At 38.3% G+C, this 17,595-nt stretch overlaps 1 protein-coding gene across 1 annotated transcript; it reads right to left on the bottom strand.

Moving 5' to 3' along the window:
- Positions 1-305: 305 nt before the first annotated feature.
- On the bottom strand, positions 306-10,531 carry LOC117300206. The gene is made up of 8 exons (XM_033783932.1): positions 10,319-10,531; positions 8,673-8,808; positions 7,511-7,827; positions 6,698-6,842; positions 5,218-5,390; positions 4,600-4,781; positions 1,450-1,646; positions 306-947 (listed from the first exon to the last, which is right to left on the bottom strand). The coding sequence occupies exons 1-8, from the start codon at positions 10,529-10,531 to the stop codon at positions 904-906; spliced, it is 1,407 nt and encodes a 468-aa protein (XP_033639823.1). The 3' UTR covers positions 306-903.
- Positions 10,532-17,595: the final 7,064 nt, after the last annotated feature.

Consider the following 17,595-nt stretch of genomic DNA (forward strand, 5'->3'; position numbering starts at 1 on the left):
GCACCGAATTCAAACTCTGGTGTTTCTGATCAGCAGAGTGTGGGTTCGAATCCCCAGCCGTGACACTGTGTCCTTGAGCAAGACACTTAACCATTGCTTCGTCCTTCGGATGGGACGTAAAGCCGTTGGTGTCATGTGTTGTGTAATGCATGTAAAAGAACCCAGTGCACTTATCGAAAAGAGAAGAGGTTCGCCCTGTTGTTCCTGGAATTCATCACTGCAATAACCTATCTTTCTGAAAGTTTGTATATACTCAGCGCCTTGAGTACCTTGTTTGGTAGATACGTGCGCTATATAAGACTTCGATATTATATTATTACATGTGCAGTAACGCACTCACTCGAACGACGCCTAGTCAACCTTCCGCGTTTTCGCTATAGTGTCGCCCATGGTTCTCCTCTGTGCTTTACACATGTTAGAATGGAACATGCTGTTAGGACCAGTGAAGAAACCATGGGCATCGCAGCTGGTTCCAATTGGTCGACCAAAGTAGTCAACCTGTTCATTCAAGTGCCCAAAGATGAACTGAATGCCTTTAATATTCAGAAGGAAACAAAAAGTTAACCAAGCGTTTTTTAGATTGCACACATTCCGGAATTGACCGCCCAAAAATTCAATTGAATGACTAAACACACGCCTCAAAAAACTCCTGCGGATTTGAATGCAGCTTCGATGAATCGTTAAATTGAATGAATGTTTTGTTAAATCAAATGAGGCAACAGTATATTTGACTAGTCTTAAAATGAAATTGAATTACCCTTTTCAGTAGCATTCGATTTCTTGCGAAAAAGAATAGCGTGGTGGTTAAATTGGCTGCTCATTTACCGAAATTGACCCAGAAAACCGATAGTATAAAAAATTAATATGAATAATGCGTTAAATTATCACCAGCTTGATAAAGTCTCAGAACTTGACGTGAATAGTCAGAGCATCGGCAAAACCAACTTCTGAAAAGTGAAACAAAAAAAGGAAACAAAATTTTAACCTCAAACCCCATTTGAAGTCCTCAAATACAATACACAAATATTTGTATCAATTTGCATTTTAAAAGTACATTGACATTCATTTATTTATTTATTTGTTCATTATTATGGTTATGAATCCAAGGATTTTCAGAATGGGGTGTTAATTTAGCACAGTGCGCTGCCAATGGTAGCTAGGATAGACTTACGAAAAATTAGCAGCGATACGGTGGCACGCTGCCCATGCAAGGTAGCATGGCTGGTGTAAATAATCCATGGGAAGGTCTTGGATCAAAGACTAACTCCAAAGTTGAAAATTGTGCGTAAAGCTGGTTCATAATTCCTGCGAATGTGAATGCGATACACTGAATAATTCGCAGCAGTTCAACTTTGCTCAACTCACTTGTGAATATTGCTGCAAAAGGAGGGTTGTGATGTCAAATCACGTCAAATCACAATCAAGTATGAACTGCGCTTAAGTTAATACCTGCAAAGTCATCAATCCAGCGACAACTTGAAGTCTTCTTGCAATAGATTATCTTTGAAGCAGTGTTTCTCCCAGAAAGCTCTGCCTCGAAGGCACATGTGCATGGGGACCCACAGGTAGGTACTACTAGCCAACCACAGTCGTTGTAGCAGCCACTGTATACGCACGACTCAAATTGGAAACGTCGTTTACCGATGCTTTAGAGAAAAAATAAGGCCAAGTAACATAGAAGAAATACAAGTTGATCTTCTGTTTTTTTTTCCCAAAACGAGAAGTGCAACAAAATGTTGCTTACCAGGATAAGGTTACCAGCCCCAAAACTATGTCACATGCATAATTTGTGACTGGTATCCTGCTCATTTCTGCTTAGCAGAAATAATTTTTAAGCGAACTTCAGCAGCTCTATGAAGTTGGGCCCTGGGCCCAATTTCATAGAGCTGCTTAGCACAAAAATTTGCTAAGCATGAAATTTCCACGTGATTTTCCAGGATAAGGAAACAACAGCTGAATACCAGTAACAAGCAATATGCAAAAAATTGAAATTTGGTTGGTAATCCTGTTTTTATCAAGAAAGAAATTTCATGCTAAGTGCTTAGCAGCTCTATGAAGTTTGGCCCAGGTGATATTAGCTGAGAGCAGGCCTGACTCAGAGACAGGTTATTTGATGTTTCAATAATAATAATAATAATAATATTGAGTTTTTATACAGCGCTTTTTCACTCCCTACGGGTGTCTTAAAGTGCTTCAAGATATTACCCCTGGTCACTGGGCCTTAATTCACTCCTTAAACCATCTCAGCTCCCTAGGGAGTATACAGCCTCGTGCAACAAATGCGCTACTCGGCTAAATCAATCACAAGAACCAGCTCTGCCCTCACAGGTACCCATTTACCCCTGGGTGGAGAGAAGCAATAATAGTTATGTGTCTTGCTCAGGGACACAAGTGTCACGACCAAGATTCAAACTCACACTCTGCTGAACAGAATCAGCAGAGCTTGAATTCGGAGCTCTTAATCGCTCGGCCACGACACCCCATTTCGTGGCCGAGCTCTGGATAGGAGCACTGAACTCAAGCTATGATGCTTCTGTTCAGCAGAGTGTGGGTTCGAATCCCGGTCGTGACACTTGTGTCTCTGAGCAAGAAACTTAACTATAATTGCTTCTCTCCACCCAGGGGTAAATGGGTACCTGCGAGGGTAGAGATGGTTCTTGTGATTGCATGGTTCAGCGGAGTAGCGCATGTAATTGTCGCACAGGCTGTATTCTCCCCACCAGGGAGCTGAGATGGTTTAAGGAATGATTTAAGGCCCAGTGACCAGAGGTAAAAATGTCGGAAGCGCTTTGAGAAGCCCTCGGGTGTGAAAAGCTCTCGGATGTGAAAAGCTCTGTATGAAGACTGGTTATTTTTTTTATTTTTATTATTATTAATATTCTCATTATTATTATTATTATTATTTGTATGAGTTCCCTGCGAGTCTCAGACAATGTTGTTGTATTTCTAGTGGAAAGTTTTGGTTCATTTCCATACCGTTCACTATTTGTCATAACTATGCTGAGTGAAGTTAAAGGCAGTGGACACTTTTGCTAATTGTCAAAGACTAGCCGTCACAGTTGGTGTATCCGAACATATGCATAAAATAACAAATCTGTGAAAATTTGAGGTCAAGCGGTCATCGAACTTGTGAGATAATAATGAAAGAAAAAAAATACCCTTGTCACACGAAGTTGTGTGCTTTTAGATGGTTGATTTCGAGACCTCAAGTTCTAAATCTGAGGTCTCGAAATCAAATTCATGGAAAATTACTTCTTTCTCGAAGACTACTCCACTTCAGAGGGAGCCGTTTCTCACAATGTTTTATACCATCAACCTCTCCCCATTACTAGGGCCACTGATTTTCCGCGATCGCGGAAAACGGACGGAATTCGCGGAATCCGCCCTTTGAAACGGAAAACGGGATTTCAGAAAATTTGATTTTTTTTTTTTTTTTTTTTTTCTTGACGCCAAAACTATTGAAATTGCATTCTTTATTAAGATTCTTTTTGTTAAACTAAAAAGGCATCAGAAATCAGACCATTAAAAAGTACGAGATCGTAACCGTGGATCATTCTGTTCTACTTCACACCATCCTCAATGTTTACACACATGATGTACACACGTTGTTAACATGGTTAAGCGAAGGGCATTATTCGCGGCACGTTTTAAACATTTTTTGTTCACCCAAATTGCATTTTCTCCCTCTCTTTTACCAACAATAATACACAAACTAGCTTACCTATGATCTATAAGAACACATACAATGTTTTTTCATCTCGGAAAGGTCTAAAATAAAACCGTAAACTGTCAACATTCTGTTGCCAAAGCGAAAACAAAATGGCTGACATTTTGTTTGTGGATGGAGAATGGTCACGTCCATAGACTTGTTCCCAAGTCTTTGATCATGCTGAAACAGCGCCCTCTTGTGGATACACTCCTGTCATTAGCCTACAATGTGGCTGATGCAGAGAATCAACTGCAGTTTTAGACTTGGAATCAAGTCTATCACATCATGTGCATTGATACTGCAGTCACAGGGCAACCTTTTTAGAACAGCAGTATACAAAATAATCCACAATTATAAAAAAAAGTATTTTTTTAAAATTTGTCAGTTCAAATGAACATTTTACGAAGTCAACAGTGCAACTTATCTCAAATTGATTTTTATAAGTGTGTCCCTGGGTATTAAACAACCTTTTATCTAATTAAAAAAACATGAAACGGAATTTTTTGTGCCTGAAACGGAATTCATGTTTTTGCCAAACGGAATTTGCACTTTTCTGAAACGGAAAATCAGTGGCCCTACATTACTCGTCACCAAGAAAGGTTTTATGCTAATGATTATATTGAGTAATTACCAATAGTGGCCACTACCTTGAACCTAATCCTAGTTCTAGGAGTATGTTGATCCAATAGACCTTTATCACGGTGCATCCATCATGAATTTCTCGCATTTATATCAATGTAACCAAACCGAGGCTGGAAGAACAAAATAGTCTGGTTCCTATTTGCAAAATTATTATGAGCATTCATTATTGTTGTTCGATACGAGGAACATGACCAAGATGGAGGCAGCATGATACAGGTCTATTGGACACACCCTCTGTACATACTCACGTTACATCACTGCCTTCCATAGAGCCAATGTAAACCGTGCTGCCAGCAGTGAGATCTGACCATGGTGATTCAAGGATTGTAGATGTTTTAAACCAACTCTTATAGTCAGAACCCTCCCCTTGGAATTTCATCTTGAGAAGTTCAACAATGGCTGGTTCGACGGCGAACAATGAAAATTTAACCTTCAGTGAAAAAAGAAAAACAATTTAATAGAAAGGCATGGGGTGGATTTCACATACATAGAGTTAAGACGAGTTACTCATCCTAACTTAGCACTAGGCTTAAGTTTTAAATATCTCCTAGGACAAGTCCTTAAGTTAGGGACAAGTCCTTAAGTTAGGGACAAGTCCTTAAGTTAGGACAAGTCACAACGTTTTTTGTGAAATCGACCGAGGTTTGGTTACTCCTAGAACTATCAGCTATCGTGGAGATGAAAGTGGAAAATAACCTCAAAGTTTTAGGAGTTCACAAAACTCTTCCTAACTCTTCCTAACCTTTTTTTTTATTAAGCAATATTTTCCTGTGCTGCAGGTTTTATGCTAAGAAGCTCTATGAAATTGGGCCCTGCCGTCTTTATCCTTGCCACGTCTTCACAAAATAAAGAAAAGGGGGACAAACCTCAGTGATCGGCAACTGACTCCATTTGTTGAATACAGCGTTGTTCCTGTAATGATGCGGTCTTTGCAACTCCCGATCTGCCCAGATTTGAGTCAAGTCGTCATCGGGGCTCACCCACGCATCATAAATATCGTAACCAGTTTCAGCTCTGCCTTTGAAAGCCAGAATCCACTCTAAACAGGGGGGGGGGGGATCGATACATCGTTCATAATTCATTTGAGAGTGGATATATAACATGAGGGACCGCTCGCACGAGAACGGGACTAAGTCTAACAAAAATAGGGCCTACGCGCTATTACATGGATATAAATTTACATGTAGTCGCATAATTGGTTTTGCCATGGAGGTGTTCTACCTCCATTGTTTTGCTAAGCACTTCATGTACTCCATGTACATAAACCTGTAGAAGTTTGAGATTCATCGGCCGTCTTGGTCATGAGAAAATAATGGGGAAAAATGCTCACCGAGCGATAAACTCAAACGGGAAATTGTATTGTTTTTCGCCAAATTACGACATTTCAGACAGAAAAATTTAAAGGGGAGTTTTCTACTATCGTCGTCATTAGACCTTTGTTTTCTTAACAATTCTGTAACGTTCATTTAACGATATTTATATATTGACGAGCATTATTCCGTGTAGCTGGACCAATGGTGTGGAACAATTCGTATCGCCCTCAGGGAAATATTAGTTTATCTCTATAATAATTTGTTCATTGTAGCACAAATTCCAGTATAATTCTGTTGAAATTCGCTGAACAAAAAAAATACTTTAAAAAAATATAGCCCACTGGCCCTTAGACTTGACTCAAGTCCCAATCCCTTGTTAGACCACAATAACTGGGTCTAATCCCGTGCCATCTCCAGAAAAAAAAAACATTTTGACGGCGGACATGCTGAGGGACCTCTCGCACGAGAACGTGACTTGAATCAAGTCTAATATGGCCTGTGCGCTATTACCCAGTAGTGTATATGTATAGTTTATCTCTAATTTTCTTAAAGCTTTAAAGCAGAATGACAACCCACTCAGAAGGAATTTAACGCCCCAATGATTACACTGCATCATCAAGGACGGAAACGAGTGTCGTGGCCGAGCTGTTAAGAGCACCGAAATTCAAACTCTGGTGTTTTTGATCAGCAGAGTGTGCACTGGGTTCGAATCCCAGCCGTGACACTTGTGTCCTTATGCAAGACACTTAACCATTGCTTCGTCCTTCGAATGGGACATAAAATCGTTGGTCATGTGTGTTGTTAGGCGCACTTAAAAGAACCAATTGCACTTATCAAAAAGAGAAGAGGTTTGCCCGGTGTTCCTGGTTTGATTAGCAGCATATTGCGCCACGCCGGACAGATGAACGTCAAGGTTGATTCCGGGTCCAACCCATTCCGGGTCAGATGACCTAGAATCTGTGTCAACGTTACGCAGAAATTCTGACCCGGTTTTGGTAAGAGATAGATAAATAAGTGTTGTATATACACCAACCTTCATCACTGCATCCGTATATCTCAACTCTTGCACTGCATTTTTCATTCCATTCCAAAAAATGAAAAGTTAGGCTTCGCGTTTGAATGATCGGATAGAGATGGTACTTCTCTTCACCTGAAACATCTATATTTCCGTCAAAGGTCTGTAAATTGAGTTTTAGAAAATGGTGTTTAGGTTTAGTTTATATATACCTGGTCCAAGCAGTGACGTAAAGATTGATAAACAACACATGGCTCACTTGGTAAATTCCCCTTTTTTTTCTCTTTTTCTTTTTGTAAATTACACATCAATTCAAGAGTTTTAAAAAAAGCGGGCAGCGGCCGAACTAATTTTCAAACACCCAGGTACTTGTCTGAAAACTAAATTATAGTTCAGTGGGCCTACTTCCAAAAATATAAGATTGTATGTTTTCTTAGAACACGTTGTGTACGAATCGTGTCTACAAGACGTCCAGGTATCCTGATTTTTGTATAATTCAAAATTTTACTATACAAGTTTGGATTACGACATTAAATTGTTGCAGTAACCGCTGCTATATAGAGGATTCTAAAACGTGGGTTTTTCTCATCAGAACTCGGGAAAGTACCGAGTATTACATCAATGTATAAGTTTTTGTTGTTGTCGTTGTCATTGGCGTTGTCATTGCCGTTGTCGTTGTCATTGTCGTTGTCGTTGTTGTTGTCATTGTCGTTGTCATTGTCTTTGTCGTTGTCATTGTCGTTGTCACTGTCGTTGTCATTGTCGTTGTCATTGTCGTTGTCATTGTCATTGTCGTTGTCATTTTCGTTGTCATTGTGTCCTTGTTGTTACCTGTTCTTCTCCTGAAGATTCTGTATAAACCACTTCGGTTTCACCATCACTTTCGTCAAGGAATGAGATTGTAAATTTAGTGACCCAACCTTGGTTACTTTGGCCAGATCCCTGAATAGCCACACCCGTAACGTCGGTCAGCCTCAGCAGGTCCACTTTGAGCCAGGGAGTCGTATCTGTTGACTCGGCCGTCCAACTTACGGCTGGAAGGTGGAGTCTAGCTTTATGCGCTGCATGGTCGGTGTCTTCAAAAGATGAGGCGCTTATCAGGGCGTCTGGGATTTGCATAGACTCCATTCCAATCGCTATGTTGCACTCTTCATCAAAAGTGTAAATTTAAAGGCGTATAAGTGATACCACGGCATTGTGGTTTGGAAAAAAATCAAACAAAACAATCGTTTAAACGCCTATTTATATTGTAAATGTAAGTTTCAAAAAAATGTAAAACAGTTTGTTAAAATGTATGCTGTCGTATTTTTAGGCATTGATGGTGAGGTATCAAATTTTGTTTGCGCCATACTTCTTGCTACGTAAAAGATGTTCTTTTGAGAACTTGACTTCCAATTTTTATATACTGTATCCGGAGTAAGTTTTTTTTGGAATTGGGGGGACTTCTCTTCTCTCAGTTGTAAAAAAAAAAAAAAAGCTTTACGTTAAGTTTATATTGTGACAAATCAGATGCGTCATTGTTTACGGTTAAATATTGCACGTAGCATGAACATCTGACGTCACACTTCGAGGCTCGTGAATAACGCCACAGTTCTGCCATTGAGCCCACGTACGTAATCACCTATGACTTCGCATCATTGCACATTATACGTAAAAGATGTTCTTTTGAGAAGTGATGTTCTTCTGCAAAGTAACAGGAAAACCACGCAATTTCGAGGCAAATTTGTGTGGATCATTGTATTCTACTTTTAAAACATCTTTCCAACCACATGCATTTTATTACAAACGGTTACAAACGCTTTCCAAAGACCAACTCGACCGATCCAAGGCAACGTGTTCCTTGAAAGAGGTACCCAAATTCTTAAAGCAGCTCTTTGGTCCTGGTATTTGATTCGGGCCTTAGCTGAACAGCTACAACAGCTTTAAAGGGGGGAGGGGGGTATTTGTGTATAGTTTTTTGAGGGAATATCTGTTGTTTGACTTGCTTTCTTACCATCAGTTATATGACATCGTACTCCTAGCGTACCGGCCAAGCAGTCACACGTGAACATGTCTGTTCCGTCAACGCAGACTGCATTACAGTTGGCGCCATTTTGGCATGGCATATCCACACACTGGCCTATGGGTTGCTAGGATATAAATAAATAAACCTTGAATTTTACTGTTTACTAAATCAATCATACTAAAATATTGACAACCACGGATTGGTCTTTTATGGCTAGAAATTACTTCATCGTGATCTTTGGTGCATGCATCTCATTATACAACCACAACTCATTGTCACTGCACGTGAGCCACGAGAAACAACAGACACAATATAGAAATCAGACAATAATAATTAACTCTTAAAAGGCTTTCTGGACACTTTTGTTAATTTTCAAAGCCCAGTCTTCTTACTTGGTGTATCTCAACATACGCATAAAAAAACGTGTGAATATTTGAACTCAATTGGTCTTCTTCGAAGGTGCGAGATATTAATGGAAGAAAAAACACCCTTGTCACACGAAGTTGTGTTATTTCAGATGCTTGATTTCATGACCTCAAAATATAATTCGGAGGTCTCGAAATCAAATTCGTGGAAAATTACCTCTTTCTCGAAAACTACGTTACTTCAGAGGGAGCCGTTTCTCACAATGTTTTATATACTATCAACAGCTCTCCATTGCTTTTACCAAAGTCAATTTTTATGCTTACAATAACCAGTGAGTAATTACAAATGGTGTCCACTGCCTTTAACTCTCAATTAACTCTTTACAGTTCTTGTATTTACAAAAAATTTGTTTGTTCTTCTGTGTCACAGTACAAAATCACCACAACTGTCAGATAGTGGGAATTTCTTAGTGTTGGTTTTCTCTTGAAAACTAGAGGAATTGAAATTTCTGTCCCAAAATAACATGGCAACACTTCAGTTAAAAAGAGACCAGAGGAACTTGAATATTAAAAAAAAAAAAAAATAGTAACTATTTGCAGTTCTTGTATTTGACAAACTGCTTTAGGTTCTTCATTGGCAAAGTAATGATGTTGTTCCTGGAGTTTGTTATATACATCTGAAAAGAGTAACACTCATACAGTGCTCATTGTTGGGTAAAAAACACAACAGATATTTTGTATCGCCCATGCAAATAAACATTAACTAAAAATATAATACTGATTCTGTTATAATAGGGGAGATGGCCTCGGCTTCCGATCCATAAACTTCGTCATGAATGCAGAGGCAAACAAAAAGATGATAAATGGAAGGGTTTTTAGAAACTAACGCAATAGCCAATTAAGTTAAGTTGGGAGGACACAGGATGGTCGTTATAAATGAGTGGTAAATATAGTCTAGGAAATATAATGCGGGAAACATAAAAGGGTTGGATTAGAGAGCAAGGATAATGCAACAAACAGGAGGCAGAATCAAACATACCTAGTGAAGAGAGTTTGAAGAACAAATATTACCATAACATAGTTCACCAGGCAGCAATATTATACAGGGAATGATATAAAATTCTGCCAAGATCTTCAAATTAGCATTGATGAAGACCTCTCATGTAAAGGGAACCAGACTATTTTTCTTCCAGCCTCGGTTTGGTTATACATTGGTTCAGATAGTGGATAAAATCAAGATTGACACATAATAAAGGTGTAGAAACCAACCTTTGGCATTAGTAGCATCCAGCCATCGATGATATCCACCCGTCCAGAAGTCACTTCGACCCCCGTATCGTTACTGAGCAAGCACCGCTTGGTCTCGCCGTTGTAATTCACCGAACGACAGCAGGGGAAACGCAAGCAAAGCCCGGCACATCCAAGGATATTTGGGGCGTTGGTTTCGTTGATGATACTCTGAGTGAGGAGATGGTTTTCCATTTTGATGAACTTTTGTTTCCTCGTCTGCAGTGCACTTTCAACGGCTTAAATAAAATGTTGTGTCATTTGTGTTAATTTTGGAACCGGTCCGTTAATGGGCCTTGTAACATACGAGGCAACTTTTAACAGGCATCTTGGAGACAACCAAATGCAGTGCATGCTACAGGACCACTCTGTATAGCACATAAGTAATTTTCAAACAATGTCTTATAAAACGGTAATGAAAACAATGTGAATGGCTTTCCTTCTTTGTTAGTACATCAACAATGCAAATCAAACTTTCTAATCGTTTATGGAAATACCATTGAGGATATAAATCGCAAACCAGTAAAAAAGCTTTTCAGCAAAAGGCCTGATCTATTTTTTTTTTTTAAATAGAAGACGACGAAGAATAAGACGAAGACGAAAACATATTATGTCCGTAAACTCTCGTTAATCTCTGTTTATGTTCTCAATACCTTAATAATTGTTTGGTAGAAATTGGATAGCTCCATAACGGCAGTGCATACCTTTTAATTATGGCACCAATCGAATACTTCAATACGATCTATAAATATTCACAATGAAAATAAACATCTGAATTGTTTCTTTCTTCACAAGGTGGTTGCGTTTTTGAGATAACTCCGAAAATCCGGAGCGAATTATGTCAAAGCAGGAAGAAAAGTCTTTGATAGGAATCGCATCAATCTTACTGATAGAAAGCGTTACCGCGGAATTGTCTTTGGGATAACGGTGATATTTTTCCATAACCACAGTACTTCATATAGCTCAATGTTTCTCAAAATGTATTACACTCTAAACATAGCCTACTAAAGCTGATGTACTTCTTATCACGTAAGTTTTTATTGCCATTAATAGAGTCACATCCAAACTTATACAGTTTTTGTGGCGAATTGTAGTGGAAACAAAAACAAAAAAAATTATATATATATAGTTGAAATATTTTGGCACACTATTCTTTCCCATCGTAATTATAATTACAATGGAACAGAATTGTGTGCTAAAATATTTCCCCTGCTATAAAATAAATAAATAAAACTGTGTATAATTAACAGTTGATGAAAGCACTCTGTCTTACCTGTCATTTCAGTGAAGAGCGACATCGCCACAAAACAAATTAAACAGTTCATTGTTACATACAAGGTGATGTAGGCATATAACTTCCGATTGAAGTATTATTTCTATACTGTTTGTGGAGAGATCGACTTGTACGCTTATACTGGGTGCGGCAAATGCCTGTAATTTTAACAGAACCGATCTGCGCAGAGCACTTTAACCAACTCCATATTAAAGGCAGTGGACACTATTGGTAATTGTCAAAGACTAGCCTACACAGTTGGTGTATCTCAACATATGCATAAAATAACAAACATGTGAAAAATTTACATGTCAATAAACATGAATATTCCGGCGAGCAAACGCCCATAGTATAACCTTTGAACTTGCATCATTTCACATGGCTTTCATGGTTTTGGAGATTCGCCGTTAAATCATAAACCAATATCTGTCCTTATCCCCCAGTAAGGACAGGGGACCAGTCAAGGACGACACACCTTGGTATAATTATATCTATATATAGGAGGAAACGGATATCGTTTATTTATTTTAAGGTCAAGGTCACTGTTGACAATAATTACCCAGATCATCAATATCAATCTTATAGCCACTCAGCCAATAACAACAAAGTGAAATTAATCAATTGAGTGCGTGTTGATGTATAAGAAATACAAGATTAAAGGAACACGTTGCCTTGGATCGGTCGAGTTGGTCTTTGAAAACCGTTTGTAACCGTTTGTTATAAAATGCATATGGTTAGCAAGATGTTCTAAAAGTAGAATACAATGATCCACACAAACATGCCTCTAAATTGCACAGTTTTCCTTTTACTTTGCAAACTAACACGGTCGGCCATTTATGTGAGTCAAAAATTTGACTCCCATAAATGGCCGACCGTGTTAGTCGACGAGGTAAAAGACAAACCACACAGTTTCGAGTGATACTTGTGTGGATCATTATATTCTACTTTTAAAATATCTTTCCAATCATATGCATTTTGTAACAAACGGTTACAAACGCTTTTCAAAGACCAACTCGACCGATCCAAGGCAACGTATTCCTTTAATAATGTTGTTTTTAAGAGTTAGTTAATTACTTCATAGACTTGATGACAAGTCGTTAGGCGCTGCCTATTTGTCTGCCTTTCATGCAACAGTCACAGTGCGATGTTACACATGCAACAGTCGTAGGTAGCGCGAGGCAGCTCTAATTTTGACTCACACACACATACTGGGATCTATTTGTTATATAGAGTCAGATAAAAGCCTTGAAAAGCTATTGTGTCCATTTTATCCTTACAAAAAAATATTAGAGAGCCGATTATTGTTCCCAATGGGAGCTTGTACTTGTATACAAACATTACCGAAAGGGTAAAACATTGTGCATAAATATTAAGCTATCTGTTAAAAAATGAACTACGATTCCAGTTGTTTACTGCAAGAATCTTGAAAAATTGGTTTTCAGAAACTCGGGCGGTGCAGTGACTAGAGGGTTAAGCAATAGACAAACTGCAACAACTAACTCTATTTTCAGGAAACTAACTCTATTTTCGAAAAACTATCTATATTTTCGGGAAACTAACTCTTGTTTTCGGGAAACTAACTTGATTTTCTAGAAAATAATTCTATTCTCGAGAAACTAACTCTATTCTCGACAAACTAACTCTATTTTCGGGAAACTAACTCTATTTTCGAGAAACTAAATCTATTTTCGGGAAACTAACTCTATTTTCGGGAAACCAACTCTATTCGGGAATCAATTTTTTTTTTCGGAAAACCAACTCTATTTTTTAGTAACTAACTCTATTTTGCAAATATTGGCGATGTCGCAATTCTTTGCAAAGAAATTTGGAACAATATTTGAGATGGCTCTTCAGGGCCACCGTACTATTTTCGGGAAACTCACTCTATTTTCGGGAAACTAACTCTATTTTCGGGAAACTAAGGACTGAGTAAGACCCAACGTTGATGGCGCATGTTCAATTTGCTCTAGCACTTTTGTGCGCCTGTTCTATCCAGATGACGTTTTGTGTCTGGTTGGAAAGACCATTGTATTTTTTCCTTCTTAACATTTATAATAAAGCGTATCAATAAACAGTGATAATTGAATCACCAAGCCGATGTTTACATTTAAATATTCCTAATAATATTGATATGGGGTTGAAACAAATTAACTCTCCAAATTATGTTAGAAAATTATAGGCACAATTAAGGCTTCTTAAACCTTTGTATTTTTTCCCCCAGAATGCTCAGTAGAATGTTCAGTCACATGATTTGATCATTATGAATTGTGAATTGGAATAGTGTTTGATGAAACTTATCCGGTGCGCAAATTTGTTTATGGCCTCAACATTATGACACATTGTTTGTAACTTGTAGAAATGCCTAAAATACAAAACTTTGCATTTAGAAGTGCAACTAACCAGTGGAGCCTTTCGTGTTTCTTAGTTGTGGTCAAGGGACTAGAGACTCTTTGCTTGGCGAGTTCAACCACAAATATTGTATCTACGGACTGTTTACATCGCGCACAGAGAGGTCACAGATTTGCCACGATTTTAGGGACACCTTGAAAACAGGACGTCCCACGAAATGTGGTTTACGATTAATACTTGGGCGTCCATTGACTAGAATGGCAACAATATGTTATGTACGCACGGGAGGTACGGGACATGCGGCCGAGTAACAATCACAACTGTACACACGCCACCAACGTTGAGTTTTACTCAGTCTTTAGTTTCTCGAAAACTTAGTTTCCCGAAAATAGAGTTCGTTTCCCGAAAAAAGTAGGTTGGCCCTGAAGGGCCATCGCAAATATTTTTGTTCAAACCTCTTTGCAAATATATTTTGGGACATCTCCAAAATTTTCAAAATAGAGTTAGTTTCCCGAAAATAGAGTTAGTTTCCCGAAAACAGAGTTATTCCCGAAATAGAGTTAGTTTCTCGAAAATAGAGTTAGTTTTCCGAAAATAGAGTTAGTTTTCCGAAAATAGAGTTAGTTTCCTGAAAATAGAGTTAGTTTCTCGAGAATAGAGTTAGTTTCCTGAAAATAGAGTTAGTTTTCCAAAAATAGAGTTAGTTTCTCGAAAATATAGATAGTTTCCCAAAAATAAAGTTAGTTTTTTGAGAATAGAGTTAGTTTTCCGAAAATACAGTTAGTTTCCCGAAAATAGAGTTAGTTGTTGCAGTTTGTCTTTTGCTTAAGATATTGCCTAGTTTTGGTCCTTTTGGCCGCCCATAGGGAACGAGGGTGTCTGTATTGTCCCCGCAGCTACACCGCGCTGTAACTACACACCGCGCTTAACAATTACCGTCTTGACTTCAAGACTAATTACTTAACTGTATACACTTTCGGAACAGAAAAAAAAAAAAATTCACAGATTTACAAATAACTTACAGGGTTTACAGAAGGTAATAGTTTTATACTTGTCTTGAAATATTATTCCATGAAATGCTTTACTTTTTAAAAAAACATTAAAACAATTATCAATTCTCGACAACGAGGATTACGGATTACAGTAAACACATGTCATGACACGGCGAAACGTGCGGAAACATTCCTGTTATTTTCTCCCGACTCCGATGACCGATTGAGCCTAAATTTTCACAGGTTTGTTATTTTATATATAAGTTGTGATACACAAAGTGTGGGCCTTTGGACAATACTGTTTACCGAAAGTGTCCGATGGCTTTAAAGGCAAAGTAAATAATTATGCGTACTCTTTAGCTTTTTATCGTTCGGTTGTTTTAAAGACATGCAGTGGACACTATTGGTAATTGTCAAAGACCAGTCTTCTCACTTGGTGTATCTCAACATAATATACATAAAATAATAAACCTGTGAAAAAATGAGCTCAATCGATCGTCGAAATTGCGAGAAAAAGAAAAAAACGGCCTTGTCACACGAAGTTGTGTGCGTTTAGATGGTTGATTTCGAGACCTAAATCCGAGGTGTCGAAATCAAATTCGTGGAAAATTACTTCTTTCTGGAAAACTATGGTACTTCAGAGGGAGCCGTTTTATACAATCAACCTCTCCCCATTACTCGTAACAAAGTCAGGTTTCATGCTAATAATTATTTTGAGTAACTACCAATAGTGTCCACTGCCTTTAAGCCTATAAGTAAAATGTGAAACCAACGTTTCAAAAAACGCAATAATGATCGCGTTTTTTTTGGGGGGGGGGGATATCAAATAAGACCCTGTGAAATACAAATTATTCTGCTATACATGTACAGTTAGCACAACAATTTTACCCATCGTTAAAGGATTTTGGTACTTTTTGCAACACAAAACACAATGTCCATAGACTTACATTAAACTTTCACACCGTTTGAAGATAATGATAGTAGAAAGCTTCCCTTAAAATATTAGTTGCTGATGTGCTGTAGTTTTTGAGAAATGAGTAAAACAATGTCATGAAAATACGTGTTTACATGCAAAAATAATTTTCGTCTCATGATCATCGAGACGGATATTATTTTCATGACATTGTTTTACTCATTTCTCAAAAAGTACAGCACCTCAGCGCGCAATCTTTTTAGGGAAGCTTTCTACTATCAATATCTTCAAACTGTGTAAGTTTAATGTAAATCTGTCGACATTGTGTTTTTTTCCTACAAAAAGTACCCTTACCCTTTAAGCAGCGCTATGAAATTGCGCCTAGGTGAGGTGTAGGCTTAAAGGCACTGGACATTTTGTAATTACTCAAAATGATTGTTTTAGCAAAAAACCTTACTTGGTAACGAGTAATGGAGAGCTAAACAGCTCCCTCTGAAGTAACATAGTTTTTGAGAAAGAAGTAATTTCTCACTTAAAAAATTATTTGAATTGGATTTCGAGACCTCATAAGCATCTGAAAGCACACTGCAACTTGTGCACCAAGGACGTTTTTTCTTCCATTATTCTCTCGCAACTTCGACGACCAAAATAATGAGCTCAAATTTTCAAAGGTTGTATAATTTTTAATGCATAATAGGCCTATGTTGAGATACACCAAATGAACAGACTTACCATTAGTGTCAAGTGTCATTAAAAGTATGACTATAGACAATAGGTAATTTGCACATGTCCAGACATCATTGGGGACAAAAATAATGGAAAAGTGCATGCGGATAATAAGTTAGCCGTGAACTGTACATGCAAGGGACAGCAATTAAACTGTGATGAACGCGTGTCCAATGCACAGAGTGTTAATGTATAGGGCGTAAGTGGTTGATTGGCACATTGTATTGTAAAATCGACCTTTTAGGCCTATACAATGCGAATAGGCCTATGACAATGATCGTTTGCTCCCCCCACGCTAATGAGCCGCGCCATTGTATTCACTTGAGAGGCGGTAAGTATTTAAAAATACATACATTAAGTAAGTATTTAAAAATACATACATTAAAGCTAATGGACACGTTGCCTTGGATTGGGCACATTTGTCCATGGATGAATGGTTGGTCTATGAATGAAGTGTTTGAAACCGTTTGTTATGATAATGTTTAGAAAGATGTTTCAAAAGTAGAATGTGACGATCCTCACAAACACAATGCCTCGAAACTGCGTGGTTCTCCTTTAACTTTGGCCATTTATGGAGTCCAAAACTTGACTCCACAAATGGCTAGCGGTGGTAGTTCACGACGTTTAATCATTCTCAGCTCCCTGCCCTGGGGAATATACAGCCCCGAACTGCCGTGGCAGGCACTCCGAAGGTTTTTTCCATACACAAAGTCAACCTCTACCCTCGCAGGTAGGGTCTACCCATTTATACCCCTGGGTGAAGAGAAGCGATTATAGTAACGTTTCTTGCTCACGGACACAAGTGTCACAGACCGGGATTCGAACCCACACTCCAATGACTTAACCAACAGAACTTGAAATCGATGCTCTAAACCACTCGGCCGTGACACTCTACACATTCCACTGACCAATATTTTGCAAGAGGGCGCCCTTGTAAATTGTTCACTGTTCGCTCGGTTGGACTTGATGTTTTTACGCGAAATGAAACGGCGATCAACAGTTCTAC

Source organism: Asterias rubens, chromosome 15 (assembly GCF_902459465.1).
Source record: "Asterias rubens chromosome 15, eAstRub1.3, whole genome shotgun sequence".
Lineage (NCBI taxonomy): Eukaryota > Metazoa > Echinodermata > Asteroidea > Forcipulatida > Asteriidae > Asterias > Asterias rubens.

What these genes read in the sequence shown, in the direction of transcription:
- LOC117300206 (XM_033783932.1), bottom strand. Translation starts at nt 10,531, where the DNA reads ATGGAAAACCATCTCCTCACTCAGAGTATCATCAACGAAACCAACGCC. An exon ending in GGATGCTACTAATGCCAAAG is followed by an intron (nt 8,809 to 10,318) that starts GTTGGTTTCTAC and finishes TTTATATCCTAG; the next exon opens with CAACCCATAGGCCAGTGTGT. An exon ending in ACGATGTCATATAACTGATG is followed by an intron (nt 7,828 to 8,672) that starts GTAAGAAAGCAA and finishes CTTTTGATGAAG; the next exon opens with AGTGCAACATAGCGATTGGA.